The 14,505-nt window shown below is 39.1% G+C and overlaps 1 protein-coding gene across 1 annotated transcript in view; it reads right to left on the minus strand.

Annotated features, from left to right (window-relative positions):
• The window catches only part of PINX1 (PIN2 (TERF1) interacting telomerase inhibitor 1), a 120,130-nt gene that overhangs the window by 80,660 nt on the left and 24,965 nt on the right, over positions 1–14,505 (minus strand). Inside the window, exon 5 of the mRNA XM_037812971.1 lies at positions 1,608–1,700. Coding sequence (XP_037668899.1) covers positions 1,608–1,700 — 93 coding nt within the window. The remainder of the gene's footprint in view (positions 1–1,607; positions 1,701–14,505) is intronic.

Here is a 14,505-nt window from a genome sequence, read left to right on the forward strand (position 1 = left end):
ACCGTGCTTCACTGTGTGGCTCTCCCTGTCGTATCTGCAGCTGCTCCCCGGCTTTTTTTTTTTTTTTTTTTTTTTTTTTAAAAGAACTAGTCCGTCTCCAAATACCAACCCACCATTTCCCCACAGCAGCGTGGCCGAGGGACTTTCAGCTGACTCACTCACTTGTTTCAGAATGCAGACTCCTGGTTTCACCAAATGCACGGTCCCTGTAGATTTAGCAGACCTTGTCTGGCTGGTGCTACTCTGGAACTGGTGTTCTCGGTCACTTTCTGGTTTTATTTAGTATTTTTCACAGAGGTGTTTTTTTGCCATCTCACCTAGCCGCCATCTTAGGTTCTCTGTCTGCAGATCACTTTCAATTTCTTAACTTACTCTGCAACAGTACCCTTCTGCTGTATCTCTTTTTATTTCTATAGGGTCTAACAAAAAAGGAGGGATATTTGAGGGGATGGGTATAAAATAACCATTTACTCTCTCTAAGAAAAGACTGAGGGACCAACAAGAACTATTTTCTATTTTGTAGCAGACTGGTGGGGAAGAGAAGCCCTGGTTAGAAGTCATGTAGGATGGCAAACAGAAGGTTCTAGCTTGAGAGAAAGGAGGGGATGCCATGGAAGAGCCATACAAAACACACCTGCTGGGAGAGGGAAGGGGGACATGCCAGACTCTCCTTGCACAGATTCCCAAATGTCAGGCAGGGTCTAAAGGTCAAGGAATCCCCAATTGTGCTGGCAAGACTAAAGCAAAGAGATATTCTTTTCCCGGTAATATTAAGGTAGAAATGTACATCCAATCTCCCACAGAGAAACCAAAAAATGGTAATTAGGTATCAAAGCATAATTACATCACATTTTAAATATATTATGTAATAAATAGGTTTCTATAACTGGAATGAGCCCTTGATTCATAATACTGTTCTATGGGAAAATATGGAAGTTGATTAGGTACAAATTTTTTCTTTCTTACCAATACAAGACTGCCACCTTGTGGTTAAATAGGACAACTGCACTCGCAAACGACTCCAGAATGGAAGGAGAGGTAGTGAGGCAGGAAGACTGGACTTAGCACCCAGTCCTCAAACATGTTTTCTAATGATACTGGTAATAACCGTAGAATGTCTACATTACCACTCCATGAAATGAAGAAATTGTTGACAAGGGTCAACTTAGGAGTGATATTTATCATTCGAGAGACCTCAATTCTCTAACTTGGCACACAAAGATTAAGCTCTGAAAACAGCTAAATGTACACACAAAAATGACGGGCAATTTTTTTTCTATTTTTGAACCTAGCTATATAAAGTCTCTTTTATTCTCAAAATAGCAAGTAGACTTTTATTTTCAGCTTTGCCATAGGACTTGTCTAAAACCTAATCTTGGGTCCCACCTCAAATCTACTGAACCTGAATCTGCATTTTAATAAGATTCCCAGGTGGTTCACAATAAATTTTGAGGATTCAGCACTGCTTTGGATCAATCCAGTCAGGCTGTCCTTATTTCCCCCACTTTGTGTATACAACGAGAAGTCACTACTAGTGAACAGCTAAAAATGTTTTAAGAAACTCTGTATAAACATATAATTCACAATAAACAAATGTTTAATCTTACCTTTTGTGAATTTCATGTAATGAACACGGTTTTTGGAAATTTTGGACTTTTTTTCAAGGCTAAAAGATTTCTTCTCCTTGTTGTCTGAGGAATCTAAAAAAAAAAAAAGATGAAAAACATTACATTAAACTCTAAGTAATCTATCCTTATGTATTCTCTTATAGTGATGTGGTCTTATTTAAATAAAAGTTTTGGGAAGTCCCATCATTTATTATTGAACTCTAATCAAATGATTAGGAATATTTTTCTGAAACTGTGTACTATGGATCAGGAAAGGCTATCCTGCGGAAATTTATAGAATCCTTGAAAAAAAAGAAATGAAAACATGTTTTCACACAAACACCTGCTCATGAATGTTCCTAACGGCTTTATTCATTAATAGCAAAAAACTGGAAACAACCCAAATGTCCTTCAACAAGTGAATGGTTGAACAAATTCTAGAATATCTATACAATGGAAGACAGACTACTCTGCAATAAAAAGAAATAAGCTATTGATTTATGCGACAATCATGATGGGCTTCAAGGGCATTAGGCTTAGTGAAAAAAGTTGATCTGAAAAGGTTACATACCATGATTCCATTTATAAGACATTCTTGAAATGACAAAACTATAGCAATGGAGAACAAATGAATGGTTTCCAGGGGACAGGGATGACAGTGGGGTGATGATGAGTGGAGAGGTGAACAATAGGTATGAAATACAAAGAGGTAGCCGAAGAGCGTTTTCTTGTTGTGATGGAACAATTCTGTATTTTGATTGTGACAGTGGCTATATGAATCTATATCTGTGATAAAATTGCACAGAAGTACATACACACACACAAAAATGAACAAAACTTAAAAGAATAATGCTGAAAACTGAATAAGGTCTGTAGTCTAGTTGACAGTAATATACCAGTATCAATTTTCTGGTTCTATTATGTTACAGCTACATAAAATGTCACAACTGAGGGGAACTGGGGAAAGGGTACTCAGGACTTTTGTTACTAGTTTTGCAACTTCCTGTAGGTCTGTAATTATTTCAGAATAAAAAGTTTCTTTAAAAAGTCAATAAAGTGAGGCAGGAAGAAGATGACTGAGTGAAAGAAGAGAGGAGTGGAAGTTACTTAGTCCCCCTGGAACAAACAATAACCAGGAACAACAAGTAAATAATCTGGAATAACTGCTAGGGGACAACTGTGACTGTCCACACATCGTACACTGACCTGGATTGGGAGGAATGCCTGAGATCGTGGCATAAAATCTGTAAGTAAAAACTGCGGACCCAAGCTGGGAGCTCCCTCTCCTGACAGCAGCCCAAACTGCAAAATCTCACTGTAGTAGAAAGCAGCACTCTCTGAACAAGTGAATATACCTCAGTCCAGCTTCAACTGGGGTTTTAATTAACAAAATGTGGACTGCTCAATACAAGCTACAAATCCCCAACAAGCAGACAGAGGCTTTCAGTGATGACTGACCTTAAAGAGACAGAAGATTTCTCTGTCCCAAGAAAGGGAGCCCAGAGGACCAGGTGCTATCTCTGGCTGAGGGTGAAACTGGGGGGGGGGGGGGGGGGGGGCAGGGGACGTAGACTGGCCCCAAAAGGGGGGCTTTCTGTCCCTTTTTCTCTCTCTCAACCTGAGCGGCTCAGTGGAGAAAGCCTCAGCCATTTTCAGTTTGCAGTGCTCTGACCCAGACAAGGGTGGAGATAGCAGAGTCAGACAGACAAAGAACTTATTTAAATGCAGATAATAACTCCATAGGGGGTGTATCTTCCCTCAGAGGAAGGAGGTGGTACCCAGTTCTACTACCAGCCTTTCATTTGGAACTAGACCCCAGAGTCTAGGGGAAAACAGCCAAAACAGTAACTAAATGGGCCACATCTTACAGCAGTCAGAAGTGACAGGCTGACAGGTGCCACCTGCTGGGCAGGTTAGGAAACCCACAGTGGCTTGAGGCCTTACAGCATGTGTCAATCTTCTAAGACACACCCTCAGGGAAACCTGATACTGAATATTGCCTCCTTCTGAGACCTGAGACCGTTCTGGTCTGGGAAAACCTGATTGGGGTAACCAAGGAAACCAGATGTCTAGACAACAGAAAACTACAACCTACACTAAGAAAAACAAAGTTATGGCTCAGTCAAAGGAACAAACTTACACCTCAGTCAAGACACAGTTGAGATACTGTTTCACTTTAATGAAACAATCAATTAAAGATTTTCAAAGAAATATGCTAAATCAATTCAAAAACCAAATCAATGAGTTCAGGGAAGATACAGTAAAAGACATGAAGGCTATAAAGAAAACACTGGGCAAACATAAGGTAGAAATCGCAAGTTTGAAAAATCAACTCGTAGAATCTATGGAAATGAAAGGCACAACATAAGAGACGAAAAACACAATGAAGACATGCAACAGCAGATTTCAAGAGGCAGAAGAAAACACTCAAGAACTGAAGAACAAGACACCTGAAATCCTACACACAAAAGAACAGATGGAGAAATAGAAAAATATGAACAATGTCTCAGGGAACTGAATGACAACATGAAGCGCATGAATGTACATGTCATGGGTGGTCCAGAAGGAGAAGAGAAGGGAAAAGGGGCAGAAGCAACAATAGAGGAAATAATCACTGAAAATATCCCATCTCTTATGAAAGACAAAAAATTACAGATCCAAGAAGCGCAGTGTACTCCAAACAGAATAGACATGAATAGGCCTATGCCAAGACACTTAATAATCAGATTATCAAACGTCAAAGATAAAGAGAGAATCCTGAAAGCAGCAAGAGAAAAGTGATCCATCACATATAAAGGAAGCTTGACAAGACTATGTATGGATTTCTCAACAGAAACCATGGAGGCAAAAAGGAAGTGGGGTGATATATTTAAGATACTGAAAGAGAAAAACCGCCAACCAAGAATCCTATATCCAGTAAAACTGTCCTTCAAATATGAGGGAGAGTTTAAAATATTCTGACAAACAGACAATGTCAGAGTCTGTGAACAAGATACCTGCTCTACAGGAAATACTAAAGGGAGCACTACAGACAGAAAGGAAAATACAGGAGTGAGGGGTTGGAACAGAATTTTGGGTGATAGTAGCACAGCAATGTAAGTACACTGAACAAAGATGACTGTTAGTATGGTTGAAAGAGGAAGGTTAGGACCATGTGGGACACCAGAAGGAAAGAGGAAAGATAAAAACTGGGCCTGTATAACTCAGTGAAACCTAGAGTACTCAACAATTGTGATAAAATGTACAAATATATTTTTACATGAGGGAGAACAAATGAATATCAACCTTGAAAAGTGTTAAAAATAGGGTATATTGGGGGAAAAATACAATCAATGCAAACTAGAGACTATAATTAACAGAAACACTGTATTATGCTTGCTTTAATGTAACAAAGGCAATATACCAAAGCTAAATGCATATAAGAGGGGGGACATAAGGGAGGGGTATAGGACTCTTGGCATTGATGATGCTGCCTGGCTCTTTTATTCTACTTTAGTTTAATGCTGTCTTTCCTTTTGTTGCTTCCTAGCTGTCATGTTTGCTTTTTTTCTTTCTTCTTTTTCTTTTGTCTCTCTACTTCTGTGGCTCTTCCTCCTGCTTTGTGGAAGAAATGGAGATGTCCTTATATAGATATTGGTGATGGTAGTGAATACATAAATATGTGACTATACAGGGAACCAACAATTATTTGCTTAGGACAGAACAGAGTGTGAACAAAGCCATCTTAAAAGAAAGAGGTTGATGAAGAAATCTTGAGGGCACTATATTGAGTGAAGTCATTCAGACACATAAAGGCAAATATTGCAGGCTCTCACTGATATGAACTAATTATAATATGTAAACTCATAGACATGAAATATAAGTTACCAGGATATAGAATGAGGCTAAAGAATGGGGAGTGGTTGCTTATTATGAGCAGAATGTCCAACCAGGGTGAACTCAAACATTTGGAAATGGACAGGGGTGATGGTAGCACATTGTGAGAATAGCAGTGCTGAAAGGTGTGTAAAGGGGGTGAGAAGGGTAAGCTCAGAGTCAGGTATGTCACCAGAAGGAAAGTTGGAGGTTAAAAGACGGGAATGTATAAAACAGTGAATCTTGTGGTTGACAATGTCCGCAATTAAGTGTACACTATTAGAAATCTCTCTCATGAACTAGAACAAATGTAGGACACTATAACTAGAAGTTAATAATAGAGGGGTATATAGGAAAAATATATATACCTATTGCAAGCTATATACTACAGTTAGTAATGTCTTAACATTCTTTCATCAACAGTAACAAATGTACTATACCAAAACTATGAATTAATAATGGAGGGGGGGGTGTGGTTAAGGGTATGGGAGGATTTGCGTTTCCTTTTTTTTGTCTTCATTTCTTTTCCGGAGCAATGAAAATGTTCTAAAAATTGAAAAAATAAATTAATGGTGGTGATGGATGCATAGCTGTATGATGGTATCATGGGCAATTGATTGTACACATTGGATCTCTGGATAGTTGTATTACCGGTATGTGAACAATCTCAATAAATATATATATGAAAAAACAAACAAACAAACAACAACAAAAAAACAAAGCAGCCTTAATGTAAAATTGAAGATAGAAACTAATTCAAAACCTAAGACAACTTTTAATGTGAGAAACCTGTGCAGAGTCACTAGAGAAAACAAATTGGAGAAAAGTAGTTGGTATTAACAAATGAGGCATGGGTTCTTGCTAGGATCCATTTCCTTTGTAAAATTGTTTTCCAACAAATATTACATATTAAGCCTGGCTATAGCTTGCTTACTGTCAGCATTCTAAAGAACCAAAATAAATCAAAATCTAAAAAAAATAATAAAAATAAAAATAAACAGAGGGATACAAGTGCTGGAGAAAATGTGGAGGGAAGGATGCACCTAATCACTGTTGGTAGGGAAGCAGAATGGACGGCAGTGTGGTGGTTCCACAGGAAGCTAAGTATGGAGTTGTCATATGGTCCTGCAACCCCGTTACTGAGTATATACTTGGAAGAACTGAGAGCAGAGATATGAATTCGGTAGCTATGAATGTCAACATTACCCCATACATCAAATGTTAAACTGAAAAAGATATCAGACTTCAATTAGAGATATGAATGAAATAGCCCTGTTTAGGACAAAGGTAAATCAGGCTAAAGGGTAAAGTATGATATTGACTGTGTTTTAAAACTTCAACTTCCATGAGGCCAAAGGTAGAGATGTTTATTTGTGGGAAACTGAGTCTTCCATGTTGCCTGAGGCATATCTAGGGTGGTGGCTTAGAATGCTAAGCCTCAGGCCTGCATGGAACGCAGTGCGGGCCCACCCTGTAAAGATATGTGTCTTGTGACTATGACAACGTTTACCATTGTCCTAAACGTAGATCGTTCCTTTTGACATGCAACAGGATGTAAACATAGGTATCTGGTGGGCTCTCCCGAGCCTGAGGACATTTAGCATATACTCCCTGATCTTCTGAAATAAATAACTGGAGCAAAGGTGCATTATTGTCCACTTAGCACGAGATGCAGTGGGTCCCCTGCTCCCTTAATTCTTAACTTTGTGTCTGTGTCTCATTCCTGCGCCGCCCTGTCAGCAACATTTATTTGGTGGAAAAATCTTCATTTTCAGTAGCACGCTACATAATTTAACTTGTATGGTCAGTTTATTCAAATAGCATAATTACATGGAATCTTGAATAGGGAGTGAGATCTGGTTTGTTTGTACAGTTTAGTGTGAAGCCCCGATACATCCCAGAGTGGTCTGGGCAGAGGATATAAAAGTATTTGAAAAGCCCCCTTGAGAGACTGAGAAAAAAATGTGGGAGTATTAAATTTACCCACCTGGGTATTTCCTTATAGTCTCACAAACATTGGGGACTACCAATTTAATAGGTTAAGCCCTTGATCTTGGGACTTGCCTTTATGAAGCCTGTTACTGCAAAGGAGAGGCTAAGCCTACTTATAATTGTGCCTAAGTGTTACCCCCCCCTCCCGAGAACCTCTTTTGTTGCTCACTTGTGGACTCTCTCTAAGCTAACTTGGCAGGTGGACTTGCTGCCCTTCCCCTCTATGTGGGACATGACTCCCAGGGATGAGTCTAGACCCAGCATCATGGCATTGAGAAAGCTTTCTTGACCAAAAGGTGGAAAAGAAATGAAACAAAGTAAAGTTTCAGTGGCTGAGAGATTTCAAATGGAGTCGAGAGGTCATTCTGGAGGTTATTCTTATGCACTGTATACACATCCCTTTTTAGTTTAGTGTATTAGAATAGCTAGAAGAAAATACCTGAAACTGGTGAATTGCAACCTGGTAGCCTTGATTCTTGAAGATGAGTGTATAACTATATAGCTTATATAGTGTGACCATGTGATTGTGAAAAACTTGTGGCTTACACTCCCTAAATCCAGTATATGGACAGATGAGTAGAAAAATCGGGACAAAAAAATAAATTAATAATGGGGGGGGGCGGATGGAATGTTTTGGGTGTTCTCTTTTTTAGTTTCATTTTTATTCTTATTTTTATTACTTTTTTTTGGAGTAATGAAAATGTTCAAAAACTGATTGTGGTGATGAATGCCCAACTACATGATGATACTGTGAACAACTGATTGTACACTTTGGATGATTACCTGGTATGTGAATATATCTCAATAAAATTGCAAGGGAAAAAATAGGCTAAAGATGATGATCAGGTAGAGAGTGTAAAGGAGCAAAGGTACTGAGCAATTACCACCAATGCCAGCTTTTATTGGGGGTTCATCTTTAAGAATCAGCAAAAATTACAAAAAAAAACAAAACATTGAGGAATAAATTCATGTGACTATTCATTTGACCAAAGAGGAAAATGTGAGCCAGAAAGTAGTAGCTTGCCTGAAATACCATCAAGTAGATCTGGGGTTAGAGTCAATTATAGGACATTAACTAGCTGCCTGTATTCCCTTACATTCATCTATTTTTCTCATTTTTCAATTTTAGATAGCAGAGTGCCACAGAAACAGAATATAATTGATTGAAAAGAGACTATATTTTCCTGTAGTTATGTTGTAAGGAAATTTAGATATGAGGTTTCAGAAAGGGAAAAAAGGAAACTTTCCTCTTAATACTGGAATAAAACAAGAACATGTCGATTGAACAACATGTTGGTTAACTGTAATCCCTTTCAAAAGCAAAGTATGGACGATGACTGTGTTAACAGGACAAATATAAAAAAGTTCTTTCATAAACTAGAACAAATGTATGACACTATTACAAGGAGTCAATAATAGAGTGGTATATGGGAAAAAATGTACCTACTGCAAACTATGAACTACAGTTAACAGCAATATCTTAATATTCTTTCATCAACCGTAACAAACACATCATACCAATACTGGGGGTCAATAACAGAGGGGGATAAGGGGTATGGGATATTTTAGGTTTTCTTTTTTAACTTTATTTCTTTTTTTGGAGTAATGAAAATGTTCTAAAATTGATTGTAGTGATGAATGCACAACTTTGATACTGTGAGCCACTGACTGATTACTTCGGATGGATTGTATGGTGTGTGAATGTATCGCCATAAAATTATATTAACATTAAAAAGTATTCTGGGAGAACTCTTAAGAATGTTCCTGAGGTTGTGCTTGGCACTGTGGCAATATATCTCAAAACTGCATTTAAAAAAAAAGATATACAAAAACATTGGGGGGTGTTGGGGACGATTAAGGTAGCATGTATAAAATCCACCCTCAGCGATGCCGGAGATATGCAACATGACCACTAGGGTTGATGCAATAGCGGCTTAAGTTGCCCTCAGCCTTCTACAGAAGTGATAGCCATTCGCGCCTAAGATTTGCGCCTAGAATGCTAGCTTTACTACCTGCCTTCTACCCCAGCAACAGTAGCCACCAATCCTGTGCTAGCCTTACATCTGCCATCCGCCCTAGCAACAGCAGCAGCCAATCCTAGACCACCACCCGCCTTTGCAGCCACCAATCCTAGGCCGCCACCCGTTCGTACTAGCCACTCCCTCTACTATATACCCTGCCTCTTCAATAAAGTTTTGCGGCTTGATCAGAAACCTGTCTTGCTGTCGTTCTTCGTGTCTCTTGTCCCATACCATTCCTCCCTCACAGGAGCTGGAGCCTCGGTTGATCGTCCCGCGGGCCGGGACGGGGGGGGGGGGCAAAATATGAATTATACAATAAGGTACTGAACAAAGTAAAGTAAAGATGGATGTTCCAAGCTTCCAGACAATGCCCAGCATGGGTTAATAATAAAAAAACAGCTTGAAACAATTTCCTTTGCAGACACTTCCCAGGAATAGCTTAGGATTGTTTTCAAAAACATCCCAATAGTAAAATTTTCTCCTCTTTTTATGGTCAAACACTTCTTAGGGCACATAACATACTCAATTTGGATGTTCCAAAGACAAATCATTTAGGTTATCAGCTTAAAGTAGTTGCCAACTGAAGGCTTACTAACTAGCAGGCACTAAATTAAGGGCTTCATATACACTATCTCATCTGATTCTTACAACCACCCTTTAAAGTAGTTACTATTATTAAACTTACTACAGATAAGGACATTGAAGCACAGAAGGGTAAATAAAGGCACATCTATCTAGTAGGTGACATGATGGAACTCACACCTAGGCTGGTATGATTCCAGAGTTCACATTCTTAACCACCACCTTGTGTCCCTAACAGAGCTGCTCTCAAACAGGAAAGTATGTAAGAATCACCTGGGGAGTTCTCTTATCTTGGAAACAAACCGACTTTCCAAAGAGGACCCAAGCGTGGGCAGTTCTTAAGGGAATCAATGTCTATCTACTTTTCCAAAGGCGCTCTTCCTTAAAACTGGTCTGAGTCTGAGTGGAAGCATCAATTCAGCTCTCCTTTCCCACTTCTCCTTTCAAAAGTGTCCTCCTACAACCTTACAAAAGAAAAGCACAACTCTCCTCTTACCAAGATCAACAAGGGACAAGTCAAAATACTGATGTCAGAAAAGCGTCATTTAGTCAAAGCATCTAAACCAGCCCTCCTCCCCAATTCCAATTTATCTCCTCAAAAGATGCATTCCTGAAAAAATTTTACTATTTTGTTTAATGATTATTTACCAAAATTTATAACATGGTGCTGTTTTTATTACTTGTGAACTAATTATGACAACTTAATCCAAAAGAAAAATGTCAACACTTACAGTCTTGAAGTTACTAGAAATAAACCAAAAATTTACATATATTTGTTTTGTGGCAGAGAAATATGATTGAATGATCAATTAAAAAAAACTTTTAAGCACAAAAATAAAATTCTAGGGAGTATGTGAAATGGAAATACTATTTCAGGGGAAAATGGAATTATAAAATATCACTTCTCCAAATATTAAAGAAGGACTTGTTAGTGGATTTTTTTAATAGATAACAATGGGTATCAAATTTTTATGGTATTTATCACTCATTGGATTCATTTAGGACTGATACAATGGTTTTACTTTTAAACATCAATATTTTCCAATAGGCCAGAACTTATATTCTTTACAACTATTTAAATCTATGATTTAAAAAATTACAGATCTCAATCTAAAAACATGAGACATGGTGCACTGTTTTTCAAAATTCTCTTAGGGGATGTGTAAGCAAAAATGTTTGAAGATTCCAGCTTTAAGGTACACCTTTGTGAATCACAGGTTATCAGCATCCCATTTCCAAAATATTTAAATCACAAATGACAGAATATCTGATGGAAGTAACAAGCAAGGCTTTTCAGTTCTAGTATTGGCAGTTTAAAAGGACTGGTCTGAATTGTACCAACCTAGGGATATAGAGCATTTCTGCTAAACACATGTTCACTGTCAGTGTGCTACCAGCACCCTCTGGTGGTCTTGAGGTGGAACTTAATCTATAGACAACTAGCTTTTGAATTATTTAAGATACTCTACTCTTAACAACCAGCAAGAACTGGAGAAACATTTCTTAAAGCTCCAGAAAACAGTTAAAGGACTGCACTAACAGGGCAAGTGCTGAATCGAGAAAAAGGATACTTAAAAACAGTAGGATCTCCTGGTGCCCTGGCTGGCCCCTTCCCTGCCCCTCACCAGCTGTGCCAAGCTGGCCAGTGCTCCCAGTGTGGAATCCTGGTCTTGGGTCCAGAGGAAGCCGAGTAATGCTCAGGCACATGCCAGGAGCTTGTACGTCTGGCCAATCTCTCTGGTGGTCTGAGAGACTCACCCTCCCAAACTTGCCCTGCAGGTAGAAGGCAGCTTGCAGAACTCTCCTACAGAACACTGGGAGAGAGCAGTAAAGTGGCTGCCTGGGACAAGGGATTAGGTTTCCTAGGGAAGAGGGGACATTAGGGGAAATTCCTAGAGCCACATGTGTATGCCCAAAACAAAGACACACATGCAGGAAGGATCATGGAGGGCCCCTGAGCTACTCCAACCAAACTCACTGTATGGATAAGCCCTGAAGGAGGGCACTCACACAGGTCCACCCTCAAAGGAGTTTTCTTTATTTCCTTCTTCTTTTTCTTAGCTTTGCCATAACTCTAGCTGGATACAAGCTTAAGGAGCAGATGCCTCAAAGTCTAAATTCCAGCAATAACACATTAAAGTATCAAAATATCCAGGTTTCAACAAAAGACGACAAAACATACAAAGAAACAGGAAGTGATGATCCAAGCAAAGGAGAAAATTAAAGCATTAGAAATTATCAATGAAGAGGATCAGGCCTGGGACGTACAAGGCAAAGATTTCTTTTTTTTTAAATTAAATTCAGTTTTATTGAAATATATTCACATATTATACAATCATCCATGGTGTACAATCAACTGTTCACAGTACCATCATACAGTTATGCATTCATCACCCCAATCCATTTTTGAACATTTTCCTTACACCAGAAAGAATCAGAATAAGAAAAAATAAAAGTAAAAAGGAACACCCAAATCATCTCCCCCATCCCACCCTATTATTCATTTAGTTTTTGTCCCCATTTTTCTACTCATCCATCCATACACTAGATAAAGGGAGTGTGATCCACAAGGTTTTCACAATCACACTGTCACCCCTTGCAATCTACATTGTTATACAATCATCTTCAGGAGTCTAGACTACTGGGTTGGAATTTGATAAGTTTCAGGTATTTACTTCCAGCTATTCCAATACATTAAAACCTAAGAGGTGTTATCTACATAGTGCATAAGAATGTCCACTAGAGTGACCTCTCGACTCCATGTGAAATCTCTCAGCCACTGAAACTTCACTTCGTTTCATTTTGCATCCCCCTTTTGGTCAAGAAGATATTCTCAATCCCACAATGTTAGGTACAGATTCATCCCCAGGAGTCATATCCTGCATTTCCAGGGAGATCTGCACCCCTGGGAGTCAGGGCCCATGTAGGAGGAAGGGCAGTGAGTTCACTTGCCAAGGTGGCTTAGTTAGAAAGAGAGAGAGAGAGAGAGAGAGAGAGAGAGAGAGAGAGGGCCACATCTGAGCAACAAAGAGGTACTCAGGGGGAGACTCTTAGGAACAATTATACACAAGGTTACCAGGCAAAGGCTTTTAGAAAATGGTCCTACATATCCCAAAGAGCTAATGGAAACATAGGCAAAGAACTAGAGGAAATCAGGATAATGGCAGATGAACACAAGGAAAATATCAATAGAGAGATGGAAATTATGTAAAATAAAAAACAGAGCTGAAGATCATAGTAACAAAAAGTAAAAATTCCCTAGAGGGGTTCCAATCTGCTAGACTGGAGCTGGCAGAAGAAAGAATCAGTGACCTTGAAGATAAGACAATTGAAATCATCCATTCTGAGAGGCAGAAAGAGGAAAGAATGAAGAAAAGCAAACAGAGTATGAGGAACCTGGGGGCACCACTGTAACAGTAACTTTAAAAATATCATCTTGAAACTATAAGCAAGCTGGAAATTGTAAAGTAGCCTTAAAATGTAACCTTCAAAGCTGGAAGCAGGCTATAATGAAAGCTCTTAGTCTCACAAAGGAGAAATACGTAAATGTCAAGTCTGCAGCATTTTGTGAATATAAAGTCTGCACCAGACCTGAATAAACTGTAATCTACTGCCCCAAACCTCCCAGATATGAATAAGCCTTCCATCCATCTCCCTAGACTGGGAGGCACCTTTCCCAGGTGTCACCAGATGTAAATCCTGAAGGAAATTCTCCAGACCTCTGTTACTTGTTAACGAAGATGATTACTCTCTTTATCTCTGATGGAAAGAAGGAGGCTGATTTGGGAAATCTTCCCTAGTCCTCCTGCTGGCATAAATAAACCCACTTTCCCTCCTCAGCCCCGTTTGGTGTGACTTTGATTGGCCGTGCCAAGCAACAAACCTAGATTTGGGGGTGTCTCTTCTACACTATCAGGTGTACCAATATACACATTGTGGGAGTCCCAGAAGGAGAAGAAAGAGAAAGGGACAGAGGGAATATTCAAAGAAATACTAGCTAACTTCCCAAATTTAACACAAGACATGAATATACACATCCAAGATGCTCAACGAACTCCAAACAGGATAAACCAAATAGACCCATGCCATGACATATTATAATCAAATTGCTGAATGTCAAGGGATAAAGAGAGAATTTTGAAAGCGAGAGGAGAGAAGCAACAGGTCACAAAGGAGCCCCAACAAGATTAAGTGCCAATTCCTCATCAGAAAGCAGTGGGATGACATATTAAAAGTGCTGAAAGCAAAAATATGCCAACCAAAAATTCTATATCCAGTAAAACTGTCTTTCAAAAACGAGGGGGAGATTAAGACAGTCCCAGATAAAGGAAAAGCTGAAGGAGTCTGTCATCACTAGACCAGCCCTGCCAGAGACACTGAAGAATTCTTCTGGTTGAAAGGAAAGGACAATAGACAACAGAGTAAAGCTGTATAAGGAAATAAGGAAA

The sequence above is a fragment of the Choloepus didactylus genome, chromosome 20 (assembly GCF_015220235.1).
Source record: "Choloepus didactylus isolate mChoDid1 chromosome 20, mChoDid1.pri, whole genome shotgun sequence".
NCBI classification, from domain to species: Eukaryota; Metazoa; Chordata; class Mammalia; order Pilosa; family Megalonychidae; genus Choloepus; species Choloepus didactylus.